At 35.8% G+C, this 21221-nt stretch overlaps 2 protein-coding genes across 4 annotated transcripts in view; one reads left to right on the top strand and one right to left on the bottom strand.

The window, feature by feature from the left end:
- LOC120632382 (transcription factor kayak) overlaps nt 1–3430 on the top strand; it is a 77686-nt gene extending 74256 nt beyond the window's left edge. For all 3 annotated transcript variants that reach the window (XM_039902242.1, XM_039902243.1, XM_039902244.1), the window contains exon 6: nt 269–3430. In XM_039902242.1, coding sequence (XP_039758176.1) covers nt 269–514 — 246 coding nt within the window. In that variant the 3' untranslated portion in view covers nt 515–3430. The remainder of the gene's footprint in view (nt 1–268) is intronic.
- A 1959-nt stretch (nt 3431–5389) lies between these two features.
- LOC120632158 (sodium channel protein Nach-like) lies at nt 5390–20613 on the bottom strand. The gene is made up of 11 exons (XM_039901964.1): nt 20516–20613; nt 19142–19349; nt 15910–16079; nt 13914–14046; nt 11483–11619; nt 10130–10228; nt 8528–8718; nt 7643–7755; nt 6503–6555; nt 6298–6404; nt 5390–5655 (listed from the first exon to the last, which is right to left on the bottom strand). Exons 1-11 carry the CDS (start codon nt 20611–20613, stop codon nt 5390–5392), a joined length of 1575 nt encoding a protein of 524 aa, XP_039757898.1.
- Between the last annotated feature and the right edge of the window lie 608 nt (nt 20614–21221).

The raw sequence follows: 21221 nt of genomic DNA, 5'->3' as shown, positions 1-21221 counted from the left end.
ATGTGACACGCAAGTAAAATATTTAATTCAAATTGATTCAATGGAAGTAGGATTGCGATTCTCTTTCATATTGGTAATCCAGAAATCTTTCTGTTATATTATCAGGTTCTCGTTATCTCGTTATCGTGTTCAACTGATTATTCAATTAAAAAAAAGGATACAATCTGACTATTGCCTCGGTTCTTTGTTAAGACTAACTCCCAGTCCCGTTGTTTATTGTAAGACAAGATCTTAGTCGCAAGCTACAATAGTAATTCATATTCCACAGATCCACAACAACAAAGTACTGGGCAACAGTAACAAAATCGCCGGCATTGAAATCAGCACACCAAGCAACGGGATACCCTTCAACTTCGACAGCATAATGGAGGGTGGCACGGGACTGACACCCGTGTACCCGCACCCGCACCCTCACCCACATTCGCACCCGCACCCGCACCCGTGCGCTCAACAGCAGCGTATCACACCTGACTTGTCCTCCCCCGATGCGCATAACAGCCTTGTGAGCCTCTGAGACCATCTTTCCGCCGTCTGCCCTCTGTTCGAGCCTCTGGACCTCTTGGGGGACCTGGAGCACTCGCTGTAGCAGCACGGCAATCACTTCTATTATAAACCGAAAGTACCGCGACGAGTTGGTCGCACTACACGTCAAGTAGTTTTTATAGACGCTTTGTAGGCGGAAGTATCACGATAGGCCAGTCGCACTACATCATAGAGTTTATATTCATAGGTGCCTCATGTAAGTGAAAAACGCACAGTTTTTTTTTTAATTGAAACCTTTTAGCAACTTAATAATTATTTAAAGGTTGAAGCTACAATACGTAGGAATGTTTTATAGTTTCGCAGTCGTGATACTTTTGTCTCACGCTAGAATTTAACTGGAATATAAGGCTTAGTGTTGCCGGATCTCTGAAGACAGAAGTCCATGCTATAAAAAATAAAAAATTTAAGATTTTATTTTTAATAATTAAAGATTTTATTTTTAATTATTAAATCTGGCAACACTAGTTCTGTTTGAGGAGCACTAGACCGCTCGCGTGCCTTGGCCGTCGGGGCCCACGTCAGACGTGCGCACCGAAACTAGTTCGTACGTGTAAAGACTACGCTATATTTCATTCTTCATACTTCTTTCTCATTTTCTATCGTGCTATCTTTGTCTCCCGGGCCCCCGCCGGCTTTTTCCGGGGGCCCAAGTAACATACTTGCTCACTACGTGCTTTGTATTTATATTATTGAAATACAATAGTCTTAGTTCATAGCGTATCGGCCTACGAAAGTCAATTGATATCTAAGCTGTTCTAGGATTCTAATGGAGAATATTTTTTATATTAGTAGTTTGTATTTCACAGTGGATATAATTGTGATGTTTACAAAAAAAAAACATGAAAATAAAACAGAGTTTTATTTGAAGCATTTCAGGGATAATTATTTCGAGTTGTGCTTAAAATATTCTAGCGAGGCTAGACTAGTTGTATTTTATATTAAATGTATGTAAAAGATATCTTTACGCATATTATTAAAGTTGGCGTCACGTAAGTTGGGTCAAGGATTTGTTCGCTGTGACAAACGTGTCAAACGGCTGCCATTTTATGATCTGTCAAATTTCATTTTAGTTTCAAATTAGCTGTATACGTTTGGATTGCGATGCCCCTTTCGATTCCCCGATTTACACGTCCTTATAAACTAAATCCGGGATATTATAACCTAAAATTTCAGGATGATTTAAAGGAAGCGCTACTAATTAGAAAAACCGGTTTTATATGCATATTTAATTCGATCGAATGTAATTTCTTTACCCTCTACCTTTTTTAAGCTTGCATATCAAACGTAATCTACAAACTTTTTTCTTGTTCTCTCCTATAATCACTTCTCGGCTTGGACCAATATTATCTATGGCATTAGTTTTTAACTGCTCACGAAATGCATTTTGTGAGCAGTTAAAAAACTCTCAACTCTTTATTACTTATACGTAAATTTTGACAGCTTTGATTAAGAGTGAGAATCAGGGCGCAGATGCAACGGAGTTCTCCTATCTAGTGTCAACTTACGTGACGTCAGTTTACGGCACAATATTTATAAAAATACCCGCGTCGACGCGTCTCGTCATAATATAATAAAGTAAAATGTGTGCCATTCGCTACATCTACTCTCGTAAACTTTACAATAATTAATGAGTACGGAATATTTAGTTAACCATAGACTAACAGCAATATTACTTAATGATATACCGTTAATCGGGGTCACTTTGCTTTTTAATGTTACTTTACACAGCCAATGGAAAAATGGACTTTAATTTTCTTTCAATTTCAACCACTGTAATTTTCAAGTCTTCTTCTCTAAAGGCTCTTCTAATGAAAGATATAAAAAAGAATTACAATAATTTAAATTGCTGTTATGCATACAAATGTTTTGTTTTTTAAATTTAAACTCGTTACTTTGCAAAACCTATAAAAGCCTTAAAACCTTACATTACCCACGAAATATCCATGTAATTTGGTAACGTATAACTTAATATATTTCAATTAAGATTAGAACAAAAAACGTTGTTAACTTGATAGAAAGGCCAATAAAGGATTGTTCGATAAGTTAAATCTTTAATCATTTCCGAAAAAAAAAAGTTTTTATATTTTTTGTTGTCTGTTCCAGTTACACAGAAAAGCAAAGTTAGCCGGATTTAGTGTAATTAATATATTGAATTTAAGTTAGCTCAATGTCGATGTAATGTCATACCGTTCCATTGGATTAGGTACTGGTAGTATAAAATTATTGTATAAGAAATTCTTGTGATACGTCCAGTGATGTGCGCTCCGTATGGAGGCGATCATTTATTGTGTATACTCATGGCCTCGTCCCAAACTATATTAAATAATATTTGATAGAAGCAGGCGTTAGAAGAAGTCCATGATTTAAAGCCTGACCAGGAAAATAAAAAAAAACCTCTTTTGGACACGCCACATTGGCATGGCAATAAATTTGCCAAAGGAAGTGTATAGAAGAAAATATTCCGTTTTTATTGGCAAAATATGGCATGGCTTTTTTATTTCCCTGTGTTGAGTCTAGCATGGCTGCCACGAGATAATTATGACTACCCGTTACTCGTATTTTTCTATAGAGATAGACGAGATAAAGGGTAGACATAACTCTCTCGTGGCGCGCATGCTAGTCCTACTTGGTCAGGTTTTACAATGAAAATTAAACTTGATTGTTATAATCTGTGACACCCAGACAAAGGTCAATTTTTTTTAAATAAACACTAAACAAATCTGTATCCTTATAGGATGGGAAAGCGGATTATGGCAAATAAGCTTAGTATTCATTGTATGACATATTTTATTAATTAATGATTATGAAATTGGTGCACCAATGTCGGTTCTATAATCTATTTTTTTTTTTTTGTAATTTAGATTTTGCAAAATATATACAAAAAAAATCAAGCAAATCATTGAATCTTATGAAATGAAAAAAAAAACACTTTTAATCAAATCACGAATTTTAATATCTTGAATATTCTGGGCGCAAAATTTTTATATAATAGAAAAAAAATCAACCAGGCGAAGGTCGATGATCATGCAGCCTATTCAGTCGTCACTTTTTTTTTTGTTTCAGCGAAGAAAAATTTCATGCAACTCATCTGAGATTATAATAAAATTGTGTTGTTTTAATACCCGTAAATAAATAACCGTATAGCGTTTACGTAAGAGGCATGGGTTGAATGATGTCTGTAGTTTTGTACCGATGTTGAACGCTGGAATTAAAGAATATCGTTCTTATGAATGAAACTACTTATACCTTTGCGCTAACGCCTATTTTATTAGTAGAAAGAAATACATTTTGAACTTAAAACTAAACAGAATTGTCAATGTTACGCTAAGGAGTAATGTTTTATTTATAAGACCGTATTAGAGTAAGGCAATAATTAGGCTAAGTGCACTTAACCCTTTAACTGTAATACGCATAACTTAGACCAAATTATTACTTTATGTGCTTTATTGTAGTTTTAATTAAACTCTAAGCCAAATATTGATTTTATGTCGTTAATTTAGGTTTAGGTTATACCGCCGTTTCCGAAAAAGTATTATTGGTTAGATGCAGAGGAATGCGGAGTATTTATTTAAATAATAATTATATTCTTGGTTGAGATCAGGCGGAAAAGAGGAAGATTATTTAAAAAAAAAAGTAGACGTGTCTATGGGCACATAATTGCTTACAATCCTTTATGATTGTCGTCAAGAGCAAGCCTCTCTCTCGCATCTCTACAGATAAGCATAACTGTTTTTTCTCCGTCTTTAAAAGCTTATAAAATTGTTGTCCTTACACAAAAAAACTATTGGACCTCTTTTTGGTTTGATCTATTTTCTTACCATTACCAACATTTTTTTAGTCCCATGGTCAATTTGTATGAGCAATCTTTATTTATGTTATAATAATAAAATAATCGCCGATGTAATGTCGTAAGCATAATATGAACATTTTAGATAATAATAATTATTAAGAGATGTAATTTTTTCTAGAAGATTTTTTCTTAATGCAATCGTAGAATACTTTTGTATTTTTTCATGTGGGAAAACTATTAGCAAAGCAATAATATATTTGATAAAATTTATTGTTCTATTACCGCCAGATGTAGTAAATTATATATGTAAATCAGAATATATAGATTTGTTTACGTACACCCGATCTAGTGTTTTTAATTTAACAGCCTCCCACCCTCAGAGGAATTTGACCTTACTCATCAGGAAGGTAATAACCTTATTTGAGTAATAATAACCGGGATCGGCAGGAGAGGAAAGAGGGAGGCACCGGTGTGTTCTTAGGAGACCCCGGAGCCTCCCAAATATGTGCCGAGGATGGCCACCGAGGGTTTTAGTGGGTAAGAATCGTAGTACAAAAGTTGTCAGTTTTAATGATATAAACTACAAGGCTGAGAGCTTTCTGGTATTTTTTTGTGAACCCTGTTTATTTTAATTGTTTAAAACAACTCCTAAAAGATGGAGCTGCGTGCCGCGATCGAACCCAATCCGAAAGGCTGACCGTAGCATTATTCCACTAGACTATCACCGCACCTGATCATTAAATACATTAAATTATTCTGTACCAGGTTTTTACACGTAAGCGTCTTTATGTTTGTACCTATTGGATATGAACAAATCAGTAAAATATCATATATCATCATAGAAATGCTGATATGATAATTATATGATACGCTGTTTCATAGGACAATCAAGAAGTACGTACTTCGAAAAAAAAATGAGAGGTACCTACTGTTTCAAAAAAATCTATGTTAATTTTAGATGTGCATTTATTTATTTATTATAGTTAAGCATATAGTTAGCGAGAGAAAAACATCATAAGTTATGAATAAAATGCAAGGAGAAGGCAAATATTAAAACTAAATAATAATAGGTCTTTGTTTTCTGTTCGAGAAGATAGGCTGCTTATGGAACCTGTTGCGGTGGAAATTCTTGTAGCTCTCCCTACTTTTGTTCTTATTAACCCATTCCTCGTGTATGAAATCAACCCTATTCTTTCTAGCCCTAAGTCTCTGAAAATGATCTTGTATCTTATTTCTGATAGCGCTGTGTAAATAGTAGAATATCTCCAGCACACTCATTACACTGCAGCCCAAGCATAGTCCAAACACGCCTCCGAGGTTCGCTGAAAAGAGAAGTAATGTAGTTACCTCTTGGCTTCGTTGGTCTTGTAGTTTAAGATCAAAAATTTCAAAATTACCTACATATTGGATTTTTCTGGCAAAGATACAATTCATAAGAGGCTTCTCCCACATTTGGCTTACAGTAGGTTTATTCACATAAAACATTTACGAAAACAGCCGTATTACAGAAATACGTAATTCTCAGGACACGCTTTTTATTTTGTAACGTAAGTTTAAGCGACATCTGCGCCGCCTGAGAAAGGTTGTGTACCTTGACAAATCATCCATAAATTATTTTTGCAGGGATTTAGCACAAATATGCTTTTATGATAGTTCTTAAGGTAACTTTTGACCTCAGTTTCTGCAATGTGCTAAGCACGTTTGTTACAGCGAGTTTAGTAGGTAATTACATAATACTTACAAATGAAGTGACGAGGTTGCTTGGAAGTAGCGGGCTCGCTTTTTACTCCGCTTACAAATAGTACCTACATATGTTAAATTATAAGTAGATAAATAGTTGGTGTGTTCCTAAAAGAGTATGGTGAGTTACTTATCGGCTTTTTCAGTTGATTCTGCCTTTCGAACAGGTAATATAACTATTTTAGGTAATAACTAACACTGAGTTAGTTCGCAGCAATACTCACATGCTAAACTTATGAGCGACATTACAGTCTCCTGTTTCTGCTTCACCAGAACCGAATTATGGAAGAAATGTAGAATGGACGTGCTCTTGTTAAATTGAATACCTGCGCTATAAATAAAATAAGCATGTTAGCGTACATTTGGTTTCAAAATGGCTCATATTGCATCTATCTCTCATTGCTCTAAACTATCAAGGTTCAGTCTTACCACAAAGTCTGCCAAAACTGTCGCTGCTTGTTTTCAGCGAAGTAAGACGTGTGCTCGTAGCGCGGCGATAATTTTTACCAACTAATCTCTCTTCTTAGTGGGAGGCATTGGTCGAGACTATTTTTGTTATTTTTTTCATGCCAAGGAGGATAAAATCCCCACGGACTCCTGCCTGATAGCAAGGCGATTTTTGTAACTCATACTGGAGATTTTCTTCATTTTGTACCACCTGCATACCCTCTGTGCACGCCTGTCACTACTATATATAAAAAGACGTGCCTTCGTGCGTTTAAGCGTTTCTGTATGATGCCGCGTAGATACCGATTAAGCGTCTCAGAGCTAATAGGTTAGCCAGCTACGATCTTAGACCGCATCATAATTTACCACAAAGGTAAGGTTCTAGCCCACCAAACCGCATTGGAGCACCGTGGTGGGTCAAGCTTTCTTTGTTTGTGATTTTTTTTTAAATCGCCACGTTTAAACACGAATTAAATATATTTTTGTGGATTTCCGTCAGCATTTATTACTAAGAAAATAACAAAATACATTGCAATAACAATAAAGTTAAATAAATGTAGGTCTATAAATAACCTTTTTAACTGGAAACATTGAATGAATGAATGAATGAATGAAATACTTTTATTGCACACCACAAAAAGTACATAAAAAAAGAAAAGTTTAACAAAACAACGTATACAATTTGGCGGCCTTACCGCTTCATAGCGATTTCTTCCTGGCAACCAATGGCGAAGAAGACAAATACAGAAAATAGTTGAAAACATTGTGAAACGAACATGCTGCCTTTTCCACAACTGTTAACTATTAGGCTATTTTCTGCATATTCAATACACACACAATATTTTTGATAATATGCAGTATATTGTCGATAATATTGACTTGTGTGCTGGGCGAATTGAAGTATTGGCACAAATATTGTCATTATTTATGTTGTCAATAATACTGACTGCGTGAGCGCAGCCTTAGACGAGTCAATTTAGATTTGCTTAGAGTTTCGTGTAGCACGAATGCCAACTGCTTTGTCATTACAATTTGAATGCTCGAGTAGTCCATGTAAGTCATCTATGCGTATTTATGTGTTATTACGTACTTACATATAGTTACTTACTAAGGGTTTTGCACCAAGTTTGGTAGCGCCATAAGGTTGCCGATAGAGAGCTCGACCCGGTAGCGATACGACACGCAATCCCGCAGGCAGATACACAGTCCAGCGCTACCCTGCTTAGTCATCTCCACTAAGAATAAAAAAAATTAGATATACTATCTTTGTTATCTAACATGCGGCTATTCTGCGTGCGGCTGTTGTCTTTCTCTCTAGCTACAGAAAGCTAGAGAGAAAAGAGAAAGAGCTCTTAATAAGCTGGTGATATTCAGCTAAGAGATCGAGTATGATACCCGGCACGCGTTTTACCTTTTAGGAGTAACGTGCATTTTTAATTTAAGCAAGCAAGTAATTACCCGTAATACCAAGGCCATCGTATTGCTCGTAATAGATTATTCTAGAAACCATTTGCAACCTATTTGGTTGCAAAAGCCTTTTTTTTTCGTGGGGAAATCCTCATGGATACCTCCGCGCCACGGGGAGGCGCAAAGGTTATGTCAGACCCTTACTGACTAAAACCCCACGGTGTTCCTACTCACCGCCTGACGACGGAGCCACGGGAACGCTTAGGCCCACATCCGCGATTCCGCAACTTATGATTATGCAGATGATATAAAATCAAAAATGGAGAAAATCTGCAGCACGATTTATAAAAACCTTAAGGGTAGGTATTGTACGAGATATAACTAGCCTACCCTTAAGTTTTGATAACCCTTAGATGTGGATTTTTCTACTTTATACCATCTGAATATCCTGTGCATTACCTGTATGCACGCCACTGCATATAAAGTCTACTAATATGCACTGGGCCAGGGTGGTGTAAGGCCAAAACTCATTCTGATGAGTGACCCGTGCCCTGTAGTGGCCCGGCGTTGGTTAATGATGATATATCAGAAATATCTTACGCTTAGCCTTCACAATGCAGTCGATGCTGGTGATGTTGCACGCTCGGCCCGGCCAGACGTTGGGCATGTACATCATTGTGCAGTGGCAGATGTCCTCGATCGAGTGCACGTAGCACAGTAGGTCGCAGTCCGAGTTGTGGAAATGGTGGAAGAACGGCAAAAAGTACTCGTCCTCGAAATAGCACTGGCGGCTGGAATTTTTTTTTAACTTAGCATATCAAAAGAAAGTCTGTCAGAAAAATTAGACAGTTAACAGATGTTCAAACTGCTAGGCATGTTTATTTTGCATACTTCATTAGTGTAATGTCGTATGGGATCTTGTTATGGGGGAAATGATATCCTCCGATTCTAGCCCCTGATAAAGGGTTAAATGAACGTGTCTACCTGCCAAGGCATGGCAACAGAGAATCGGAGAATTTTACCCCCGTTTATTATTTATCCATCTTCATTATCATATCAACCCATTACTGGACAATACAGGCCACGGGTCTCCTCCCACAATGAGAACGGGTTAATGCCCGGACCACGCTGCCTCAGTGCAGATTGGTTGACAATTTATTTTATTCTTTTATTACCCCGCCTAATATTAACCTCTTCATTTAAGACCAAAACTGCCTCGGTTGCCCATACATAGACGAAATATGGCGAGTTCTAGACCAGATATTAGGTGAATACCTCATAACATCTGAGGACCTAAGTGATACGCATTCGATTCTATTCTGCGGAGCCGTTACGGCGTGTCGTATTGCAGGTATTAAATTCCCTGAACCACGTACGACTCCGCAGCGGACGGATCAAGCTCCAGCTTGGCGGATCAGAATTGAAAGGCGTATCACACTGGCTAGAACTCTCATTGCTAAGCTTATCTGCTTCAGAGAGGGTAATAATCGCCCTAGAGTCATACGATTTGTGAGCCAGGCTTTTGCTGGGAGTAACATACATCCGTCCCAGTACTTAGTCTGTGTTACAGATCGCATTGACTTCCTGAAGCAGAAAGTTTATGCCACCATCTATAAGCTACTTACATCCATTTTGACATCAAAAATAACGACGCATATCAATGCAAATAATATTTTGGTGTAGACAAGTGTGCGTATTTTATATAATAACTAGCTGTTGCCCGCGACTTCGTCTGCGTTTGATTTTGTTTTTAAAGTATTCAGTATCGCTAAGCCTTAAATGTGTATAGTTGTATATACATATAACATGTGACTGTCAATTAATTTTAGACAAATAATTTGCAATAAAATAAAATTGTGACTTTACTTAAAGATCTAAGCTATCCTATCTCTTAAGTTGGACCAGACTGCTCACGGTGTGCCAATTTAATTTAAAATCGGTTTAGTAGTTTAGGAGTCCATCGCGGACAAACATCGTGACAGGAGATTTATATATATTAAGATATAGTGATAATATAATAATAACAATTTATTATTATTATATTATTTAAATTAATGTAAATTAAGTTTTGCAATAATAATATTCAAATTCAAAATTCATTATTATTATTTATATTATTTGGATATTATTTCCACTTGTGCTACAATACAGAGTAAGTCGATAATGATAGATGTGACAAAAGATAAAATTTTGTTCTTTTACCGGCGAGAATAATTCCTCCTGTCCATTCTAACTGAGATTGGAAAATAGTTATCAGAGAACCTATATCTAAGTGATGACTCTAGGACACCTGCAGCAGACCTAGAATTACCAATATAACATAGCTAAAATAGTTATCAGAGAACCTATATCTAAGTGATGACTCTAGGACACCTGCAGCAGACCTAGAATTACCAATATAACATAGCTAAAATAGTTATCAGAGAACCTATATCTAAGTGATGACTCTAGGACACCTGCAGCAGACCTAGAATTACCAATATAACATAGCTAAAATAGTTATCAGAGAACCTATATCTAAGTGATGACTCTAGGAAACCTGCAGCAGACCTAGAATTACCAATATAACATAGCTAAAATAGTTATCAGAGAACCTATATCTAAGTGATGACTCTAGGACACCTGCAGCAGACCTAGAATTACCAATATAACATAGCTAAAATAGTTATCAGAGAACCTATATCTAAGTGATGACTCTAGGACACCTGCAGCAGACCTAGAATTACCAATATAACATAGCTAAAATAGTTATCAGAGAACCTATATCTAAGTGATGACTCTAGGACACCTGCAGCAGACCTAGAATTACCAATATAACATAGCTAAAATAGTTATCAGAGAACCTATATCTAAGTGATGACTCTAGGACACCGGCACCCAGAATTACCAATATAACATAGCTAAACTAGTTGCACAGAACTAAAAGAGCTTGGAAGTGAAATAAACGTAATTGCAAGCGTCGTTATTATCTTGTTATACCGTTATTTTCTAATAATATAAACTAGGGTTCTTAGCTGTCAGTAATTTTTTAAGAATAACCACAACATCGGCAAAGTATAAATAATAAATAAATAATCATACTACGACAATACACACATCGTCATTAAGCCCCAAAGTAAGCGTAGCTTGTGTTATGGGTACTAAGATGAATGATGAATAATTTTAAGAATAATATACATAAACACTTAGAAAATACATATAAACACCGAGACACTGAAAAACATTCATGCTCATCACACAAACATTTTCCAGTAGTGGGAATCGAACCCACGGCCTTGGGCTCAGAAAGCAGTTCACTGCCCACTGCGCCAATCGGCCGTCAAGTATACTATTAACTACTCATTTAAACTACATGATTAAACGGAATCGAACCGTTACCGATGATATAGGCAAAAGAATTAGTGGAAGTTCAAGCTCGAAAAATGAGACACACTACTATCTTATGAATTATAAAAATAAACAATTTTTTGAATGTTTGGACTTTTTGACGGATTGAGACTGATGCATAACACCCTTACTTATGTGTTACAGAGTACTTAAACAATTTTCATTTACCTCCAATAAGGCAAAGTCGTGACTTCTTCGGAGCAGTAAGTATAAGTTGCATGAATGGAATGAAATGATTCCGTATATGCGCGCACCAAATTAGACTCATCATCCGCGGGAAACTCGTCGGGCATCGTAAACATTATCTAGAATAAAGCACATTTTATTTTTAAATATCGCAGGGATACGATTTACCTAATAACAATTTTGGTCAAATTGTTAGTCGGATAGAAAAAATCTAGTGAGATATTTTGACTATGGATTTACGTGGTATGTACTTTTAATAAATAATAATATAAGGAGTGCAAATTTATAATAAACTACCATGAGATATAAAATAAGCCAAATTCTACTTGACAAATAATATGTCACTATAAGTCGTTTCCAGTAAACGTTGATCTTTGTTTAAGTCTCATGTTTTTGCTTCGTATTATTTGTGTAACTACCCGCTTCAATTAAGAAAGCCTGGGGCCGTAGCAAATTCTTTAAAAGAGTCCTCGATCTTATCTTCCTTGTCCTCGATTGGTTCTTAAGTATAAAGTGGTAAAAATACAATTCAATACTCAATACGTATCTTAAATACGTATAAACGTATCTTAAATTCAATACGTATTTGCCATCTATAGGTTACAATTTTGTGTGTAATTAATAGTGTAGTAAATTACTATAGGCGATGTCTTTGTGCGTGGGAATATAAGTGTGCGTGTGCGCGTGAGCGTGTGTGTGTGTGCGTGTGCGCGTGTGCGTGTGCTTGCGCGCGTGTTCGTGTGCGTGGCAGAGATCAGTGGTATTAAATATGCGGGGCCCTCTTTCGCGCGGGGCCCGTAGCAATTGCTACTCTTGCTACGTGGTTAATCCGGCAATGACCCGCTTATACAAATATATTTTCTTTTTAGCTACATTAAGTAATAAATAAGTATACTACGACAATACACACATCGCCATCTAGCCCCAAAGTAAGCGTAGCTTGTGTTATGGGTACTAAGATAGCTGATAAATATTTTTATGAATATAAACACCAATACTTATAATACACAGCTAAACCCCCAGACACTGAAAAACATTCACATTCATCACACAAACATTTTTCCAGTTGTGGGAATCGAACCCACGGCCTTAGACGCAGAAAGCAGGGTCGCTGCCCGCTGCGCCAACTCTCGTCTAAAGTTATGCTAATAGATAATATAGTTTAGAGATTTGTTAATACCTTCTCAAAACATAAGCGAAATTATGTAATTATTTTGTGAAATAAGGATCGTGTGAAATATTTGTGTCCTCGGGTACAATCACAGTTAACGAAGACAGTACAGGTTTTAGCTGAAGAGGCGCACCCCTTAGAGAACCTAGACCGTGCTGCGGCGCAGGAGGCTCTTAGCAAGGCTCAGTCTGAATTCAACTCTGCTGCCAACGAACAGACTAAAGCTGAGGCCGCCATTGCTGTCGAAGTTGCTGAAGAAATCGTTAAAGCCGCATCGGCGTAGATTTCTGTCAATGTGTGCCCTCAATATATAGTTTAACAAGTAACAACTATACTAACTAATCATATGAAAACGCAAAATAAAATAAATCTTCAACCATATGAACCGTACATTTACTATATTTGTTTTATATGCTTTAAGACTTTTGATTCTCAATAGATATACGAATATTCGCTGTAAACGATAGTAACATATAAAATTGGAGTACAAAAGGTCCTGAAGGGTCGAAGTGCATTCACCAAGGCGCGCCCCATCACAAGATAGAACATATTGAATCAATGTAGTAAAATATCTAAATTTTTCTTTTAAATAAATTTAAAAGTCTGTACACTTAAAAAATAAGAAGATCAACAAAATCTTTTATACCTCATTTGAATTGATTTTTTTTTTATTGTTATCATTAGTATTTTCTTTATATAAATTAACCACCTAATATCTTATTTTCGTGGCTATATTAAAAAAAAAATCATAGGACTTTCATACAAGTTTCTAATCTTAATTACACTCCTTTATGTATTGGAGAATAATATTTTTACTAATAGTTAGATAGTCTCTTATAGTCCAAATAGGACGATTTGATGAATATGAATAGAATATTGGATGTAGTTTACGATATCTCTTTTTAGAAAGGATACATAAAACAACACCTATAGGGTCTATTGAACAAATCTGTCTTTAAATCGGTTTGGACAATGTAACATTGACAAAACATTTCATACCTATCCCGAAATAGTTATTTGGGATCAAACATATCTCTAATTTTAATTCACAGCAGGTATTTTAATAGCTCTATATATAATACATTGCATTTAAATCCGTTTTATATATTCCTTCACCACAGAATTAAAAAAAAAATTGAGACAGGTATCCCAAAATATTTTTGGAATATCAATCTTTAATTAATAGTTTTATTATATAATATATATGTTATAGTAGTATAGTATGTTATTCTCTCTCCGTACCCGAACTGCTCCAGCAAGGAGAAGCGTACCGCTTAATGCGTTCTCAGGATTGTAGTCCGCGACAACGGTCAGCGCCTCAGCGAGACCCCCCCTGAATGTTGTATGCGGTACGAAATCTGGCACTTTTTCGTTTCTGAAACTACACGTTATTTACCGATGAAATTGTTTTATTTTACGTCCAAATTGTATTCACCAGTCTATGAATATTTTTTTAAATAAATAAATAAATATACTTCGTCAATACACACATCGCAATCTAGCCCCAAAGTAAGCGTAGCTTGTGATATGGGTACTAAGATGACTGATGAATATTTTTATGAATAATATACATGAATACTTATAATATACAGATAAACACCCAGACACAGAAAAACATTCATGCTCACCACACAAACATTTTCCACTTGGGGGTATCGAACCCACGGCCTTGGACTCAGAAAGCAAGGTCTCTGCAAACTGCGCCAATCGGCCGTCAATTTATAGCTATTAGATATCAATCGACGGCAGATTAGACTACAGCTATGGCCGGTTCTTCGATCTATGGCATCCTGCGCATGATTGCCGGCAAAATGGATAGTCCTCTGATTAATATAATTAAGCTCGCTGTAGAGAGCTATGTCATGGCTAGCTAGGCATACAGTAAAAATGAGCATACAGCCCTGATTTTCAGTTGGCACCTTGTACCAGGTAACTCCACGGAAATACGTAGCCATTCAATTAATATTTTATACAACAATTTTAATATTTTAATTTAAATGCTTTGTTTAACAAAAATCAATCGAAAAAAAAATACAACAATAAAACGAATACTACTAAACTGACTACTACTGAACCTATTGGTTTGGCGCGGAGCGATGGCAAGAGACCTGATGGTATGACCCTCATACCTTGGAGGCTTGGAAGGTCACTTCTGTGGGATGCAACTTGTGTTGATACCCTAGCTGCATCACACATCCAGGCCACTTCGTCAATGGTAGGTGCGGCTGCTTCCAGTGCCGAGCAGGCCAAGAGGCGTAAATATGAAAACCTGGATAGCAGCTTCATTTTTGTGCCTTTTGGAGTAGAGACTTTGGGACCCCACGGTCCGGAGGCAAGAGCCCTTTTCAAAGAATTATCGAAAAGGGTTATCGAGTCTACCGGTGATCCTAGAGCGGGCAGTTACCTTGGCCAACGAATTAGTTTGGCCATCCAAAGGGGCAATGCTGCCAGCATCTTGGGAACTGTGCCTCGCTGCGGTGGTTTCGAGGACGTTTTAGATTTTATTTAGTTTATTTTAGGTCATAGTTATGTATTAATAAAAATTATATTTTATTTAATAAATACAATACCATGTACTAAACTGACTAAATAAATCCACAACTATAATATTAATAAATTAAACTAACATATATAATTAAACGTACATATATCAATTACTAATTAAGATACACAATGTTAAAGGTGGTAACATTTATGATTCGATTACGTCATTCTCCTAACATTCTTACGAGGCCCCTACTGTGCTACTAATCTAATACTATCACGAACCCGCGTAGTGATTATGGGCAAACCCTCCTGTTCGGAGAGCCTTTAGTCCATTTCGTGGACTGTTAGGCTCTTGATGATGATGATAACCACTTTATTAACAAGGGGTTATTAGTATAACTAGCTTATCGTGAAACCTGGTCCGATGACAGCCAGTAAGGAGCTGTACTAACCTGTTCGAATAATTTCTTTTTTGTATCAAGTGTGCAAAAGTTCGATAAATAATTTGGTAACAGTAATTATGTTTATGAAAGCCATTCACGACAGTTTGAATCGAATAATATATTTATTCGATTTAAAAAAAGCTTTTTCATACGAGTGCACTTAAATTCAAATTCAAATTCAAGAATGTTTTATTCGTGTAGACCTTATTACAGGCACTTATGAAGCGTTCATACATTTAACATGTTACACTAATGTTAGTGATGGTGATAACTGCATTCGTTAACTTAAAATTAAAGCTAGGAGTTACCTTATTTTATCATTATAACGGTAGATGCTGTTAAATATGCAGCACATCCCGTGTTTCGTCAGTATCGGCTCGAACAGACCCTTGCAGTTGGGATAACGCTTCCTTTTTAGATAGCACAGTTTCAGGAAGTCGTCGCACCTCTGCGGGACCATGCCCATTATTTCGGGAGCCTGGAATAACATCTTCGTTTGTTTAATGAACTCCTAAAACAGTGACGTATTGTAATGATTTTTGGTTTGTAAGTTTGGCCGCCCCATAAATAAATGATAAAAGCAAAAATAATAGTATCCAACAATTCATATAATTATACCTATTGACTAAGTATGTGTAGTATGTTTTTTATCGTGTTCTAGTGTTCAACCATTATGGATTATTATTAACAAAATAAAAAAATAAAAAATCATAAAAAAAGAAACTAAAACACCATTTATTCTATACTAGAAGTGCAGGCGGCTATGTCCCTTGTAGGTAGGTAATATACGAAATTATTGTACCTATCCCTATTTCCCCACTAATGTTATCACGCATAATTGCACATGCTTTTATGTCAAAGTCAAAGTCAAATATTTCTTTATTCAAATAAGCAAATAGATGGCACTTTTGATGCGTACATTACTTGTAAAATATGACATAGGAGTGAGTTGCGATATGGCGATAAGCAAATTCGTCTACTTAAAACTAAAGCTACGAGGTTTCCAAACGCGCCCTGGTCTAACAAGAAGCCCACAACAAACTTAGCCGGTTGTTATTTTTTTTTTGTTATCACCATCTCACATTGTCATATGCGTAATGTATACTTGTAACAGAATCACGTTTCAACTCTATCCTAGACGGTTCCTATACGCGAATATGCATTTTTAGAGGTAAAGTGTATATTCAGTCTAACTTCTGCGTGTGCCACCCTTCGCAGCCTGCCACCGCCAGCCATGGCCCTTTCGGCCCTAGGGTAAATACCCCCATGTCCTTACCATATATATCCTACTGCTCAGCACAGGCTACTCTCGTGGGAGAGAATGACCCTCTACGCAGCTGCAATGAAGGTTAGCAGACTAATGACTACCTTTTTCCGCACGCAATTTTATCTGTATATTTTATTAAATTTACCGTATAAGCTATAAAATATTTACAAAAACTTCAAGCCATTACCGCTAACTTACTTATGTTATTTTGATATAAGATAAATTGAAAAGGTATGTTAAATTTATAGATAACTAGCGTACCCAGCCCGCTTCGCCGGGCTAGATTTTGCTTTATTTAATTTAAACAATAAACTTACATCATTAAATTTTTAATTTAAGTCTCATACTATATTGAATAATTTATTTCTCTCCGTATTAATTCTCTTCTATTCTTTTCTCGAGCGGGTGAAGATCATTATCTACACCCATGTACACCCAATATCATCATAGTAAATAAAAGCTGTATTTGACAGTTTGACAGTTCAAAAATAGGGGTGCTCCAATCGTCACCAAACTTTACAGTATTACCCGCCAGGTCAATCCGGAGATTCCCTGAAAGTTTCATTGAAATCGGTCCAGCCGTTTTGCAGCCATACCCACACACTTTCTCTTTTATATATATAGATAGATAGATAGATATATACGTAAGGAGGTTAAAAGAAATATATAAAAATCTCATTTAGACGTAAAGGATGACTGACATCTTTGTCTTTATATAAATATTGAATTCCCATATCGCCAAATGTTGAAACTAGCTGAATCTAATTGTTTTGATTGCCAAAAATTAGGGGTGTTTTAAAACATAAAAATTACGAAAAGAACAATCTAAAACTGGTGACTGGGACTTTATGCACAACTCTCAGGTTGATCGTGATGTTTTTCTTCACCGTTGAAGCTAGCTATTTTTAATTTGCTAAAACGCACATTACTATAATTTAGAGATGCGTGGTGGTATTCGAACTCGGCCCCCGAGATACTGTAGCCGTAGTCCTAACCACTAGACTCATTCATTCACCGCTGTTTCGCATTCATAATATTAGTATCTATGGATTACAGTTAATCATGGCGTAGAGGCTCGTAGCTTCGTAGCCTCTACGTGTTATCCTGTATTATATGAAAGCGGTGTTTTTTATTTATAAATTCAAAACCAAGTTTGAAGTAAGCACAGTATTCGGTAATCTAATGACAATAGAATAAGAATAAATCCGCGATCGACTGATTCTGCATGACATTGGAAGATCTACGATGAGATTATTTATTATCTCATTTAAGACTTCTTACACAATCCGTCGACCGTCACGATAGACTTAAAAAAATGCAATGTCATAGAGAATAAATAAGGAAAATCATAATCTAATTTCACTTACATTATATCGATTCAGTGATATTAAGTTTTGAAAGATAATAAGCTCCTCTGTTTTGGTGTCGCGGATAAGTTCATAGAATCCCAATAATCTCGGAAAAATGGTTTTTAAATTAACCGTAATATTGCCTTCTCTGAAAAAAGGCAATGCAGTATAAAACTTAGATTAAGTGCATATGTTGTTTTTATTGCATTTCCATTGCTGAGTCCGAGGCCGTGGGTCCACAACTGGAAAATGTTTGTGTGATGAACATGAATATTTTTCAGTGTATGGGTTTTTATATGTATATTGTAAGTATTTATGTATATTATTCACAAAAATATTAATCAGTGATTTTAGTACCCATAACACAAGCTATGCTTACTTTGGGGCTAGATGGCGATTTGTGTATTGTCGTAGTATATTTATCTATTATCTATTTAACTGCTTGTTTTCTTGGGAAAATATAAAAAGATGCATATATTTCTCTCCGTACTTTGATATAACTTTTTGCCAAAAATCCAGTCGACTGATGGCTTAGTTCCGGCGTAAAAGTAACCAAAAACAAACAAACGCACTTTCGCATTTATAATATTAGAAGAAGAAGAGGAAATACTTTATTGCACACAAACAACAAAATATACATAAAATATAGAATAAGCAAAAGAACAAGAATTGTAGGCATGCAAAAGGCGGCCTTATTGCTGCAAGCAATCTCTTACAGGCAACCTCTGGCAGAAGGAAAAGCTGCAAGAGAGCGGGATAGTGCAATTATATTCAAAAATAAATAGACATACATACACATAGATATAAAATAAAAATATATAAATACATATAAATATAAATAAATATATATATAAATACATATATAATTATAAAATACAAATAATACACATTAATATTAGTATGGATTATAAAAAATTCTTACACAAGAGTCTTCTCAAAGTGCTCCAAAGAGGAGATAGTGATCTGATTGGGCGAGCATATTGTGATCGCGGGGTAGGGCACGTCATGTATGGACGCGTACTGGTTCTCGACTGCGATGCGCGTCGGCATTTCCGCGAACCGATTGTACAGGAGAATAGAAAGTGCACACGACATGAAGAAAGCGAGTACGATGGATACAGCCCAGTAGCATCTGAAAAGGTTCAAGATCAAATGGAGTGTTGTTTTGGAAGCGGTCAACGAAAACTAGGTACATTAGTTTCGTTTAATTTTTTGTCCCGTGGGAGGTTTCGGCCGCGGCTAGTTACCTCCCTACCGACAAAGACGTCCGGTACGATGCCGCGTGGTAACCGATTTGGGGTATGGGTTTAATAACTGCATCATCACTCATCACCAGGTGAGATTGCAGTCAATGGCTTACTTTTAGTAGAATAAAAATAAAATAACAAACTTATTAAAAATGGAAGAGAGTTCCTAAATCAGTCATGAATCTTGAGGAAGAAAATCTGTATTTATAAATTATATATGTTTTTCAAGAAGATTTTTAAAGAAAAGTAACATGTTTTTATCATGATCATATTTAACCCAGTACCGGCCCACTATTTAGTCTACCAAGCTGGCTAAGTGCGGAGTGGACTAAGTTCTCAAAGGACGAAGAAAACTAAATAAAAAAAAAATTATACATTTTCAAAATATGTATTTCCTCATGTGAGAAAATAGATTTATTGAAAATCTATAATTTTTTTTGAGATTTTATATGCTTATAATTATAAATTTCTGTTCTTCCTCTACACATAGATAAACTAAAACAATAAAATTTACAAACTTATAATAATTAAAACTAAAAATTTATAATGTACTATGTATTGTTGAAGTGTATTTGAACGTAATTCGAAAGTTTTTTTTTTGAAAGCGATAGATCTTTGTGGAGAACGCTTGGGGAGGCCTATGCTGGAGAGCAAGACAATCAAATAACCGGTGTCTAAGTATAAAACGTAATTTTCTACCAAAACAGTTGTTACTTTGGAAATGTAGAAATAAGTTGAAATGTAATTTTTAGATTGTTAATAAAGGCTTTTATTATTATATGTATTGTTGAAACGCTCGGCCACTCATGATGGAGTTTACCACGTGATAAGATAAGATTGCAAGGCAGAAAAAAAAAATTATAAACCGACCTTCTTTTCAAAATGATGTTATCACAGTTTGGGTTTTTGACTCAAAGACCACCAATATAATTAATAGCGTCGGACCATCGTAAATACTTATTTTTATAGCACGCAACTTTTATTGGAAATTTAAATGCCAATAAAATGTTAGGAATTATTCCCTGTTCAATAATTTTGGATTTAAACATACCTCGAGACCGGATCCGGATATATATAGAAATATTTAAGTCCCAATACACTGCTATCGAGACAAAAATTCCGAAGTAAAGTTTTAAAATCCCCTTTCATTTTGACCGAGTTACACTTGAATGACACAGAATGAAAACCAAATGGTTATTTGCATGTCAATCATTCATGAAAATGTAATTTAATATTTAATGTAAAAACGACATGGATTGATAGGTACTAATTAAAACGAATTAACTGGATATTTCTAGTAAGTAATTAATTCAAGCTCAGTACTTGAATACTAAACTATTGTATTGCTAAATATATTGTTTACACCAGTCACTCGACAATGGCTTATAATATAGCCCAGTATTAAAAGGTCAAGTACGTTAATACATCTTATAGGCTTAGCGGGTAGGTAATATTGAATTCATAAGGAACATCGCGCACGGTGTATCTGAATAAAATCTGTTCATTCTAATTTTGCTACCTCGTTCTAACGTATGATGGCGTCCCTGTCGCTCACCATAGCCTGAGAAGCGCGAACCTTAGAGTATAGATTGTAAAAAAAAGCTGTTTCCGATCGTGTCGGTACTGCCGTCCAATCGTAATATCAAAGTGAGGGTGTAATGTAGTTCATCTGTGTTTGCTCACACACTTGTGCTCCTGATATGAAACTACTTCGTAATATCTAATAATAGTTCGACTCTGTTGATAGAACTTCACAG

The sequence above is a fragment of the Pararge aegeria genome, chromosome 19, assembly GCF_905163445.1.
Source record: "Pararge aegeria chromosome 19, ilParAegt1.1, whole genome shotgun sequence".
In the NCBI taxonomy this organism is placed as follows: Eukaryota; Metazoa; Arthropoda; class Insecta; order Lepidoptera; family Nymphalidae; genus Pararge; species Pararge aegeria.
The sequence above is the reverse complement of the archived record's forward strand: the minus strand, read 5'-3'. Positions and strand labels throughout refer to the sequence as shown.

Bases quoted from the DNA above. Each gene is read 5' to 3' on its own strand.
- LOC120632158 (XM_039901964.1), bottom strand. From the start codon at position 20,613: ATGAAAGGGGATTTTAAAACTTTACTTCGGAATTTTTGTCTCGATAGC. The intron at 16,080-19,141 runs GTGTAAGAATTT...ATGTTATTCCAG, and splicing joins AGCACTTTGAGAAGACTCTT to GCTCCCGAAATAATGGGCAT. The intron at 8,719-10,129 runs GTAAAAGAACAA...AAAAAATTCCAG, and splicing joins AGGAGGAATTATTCTCGCCG to CCGCCAGTGCTATTTCGAGG.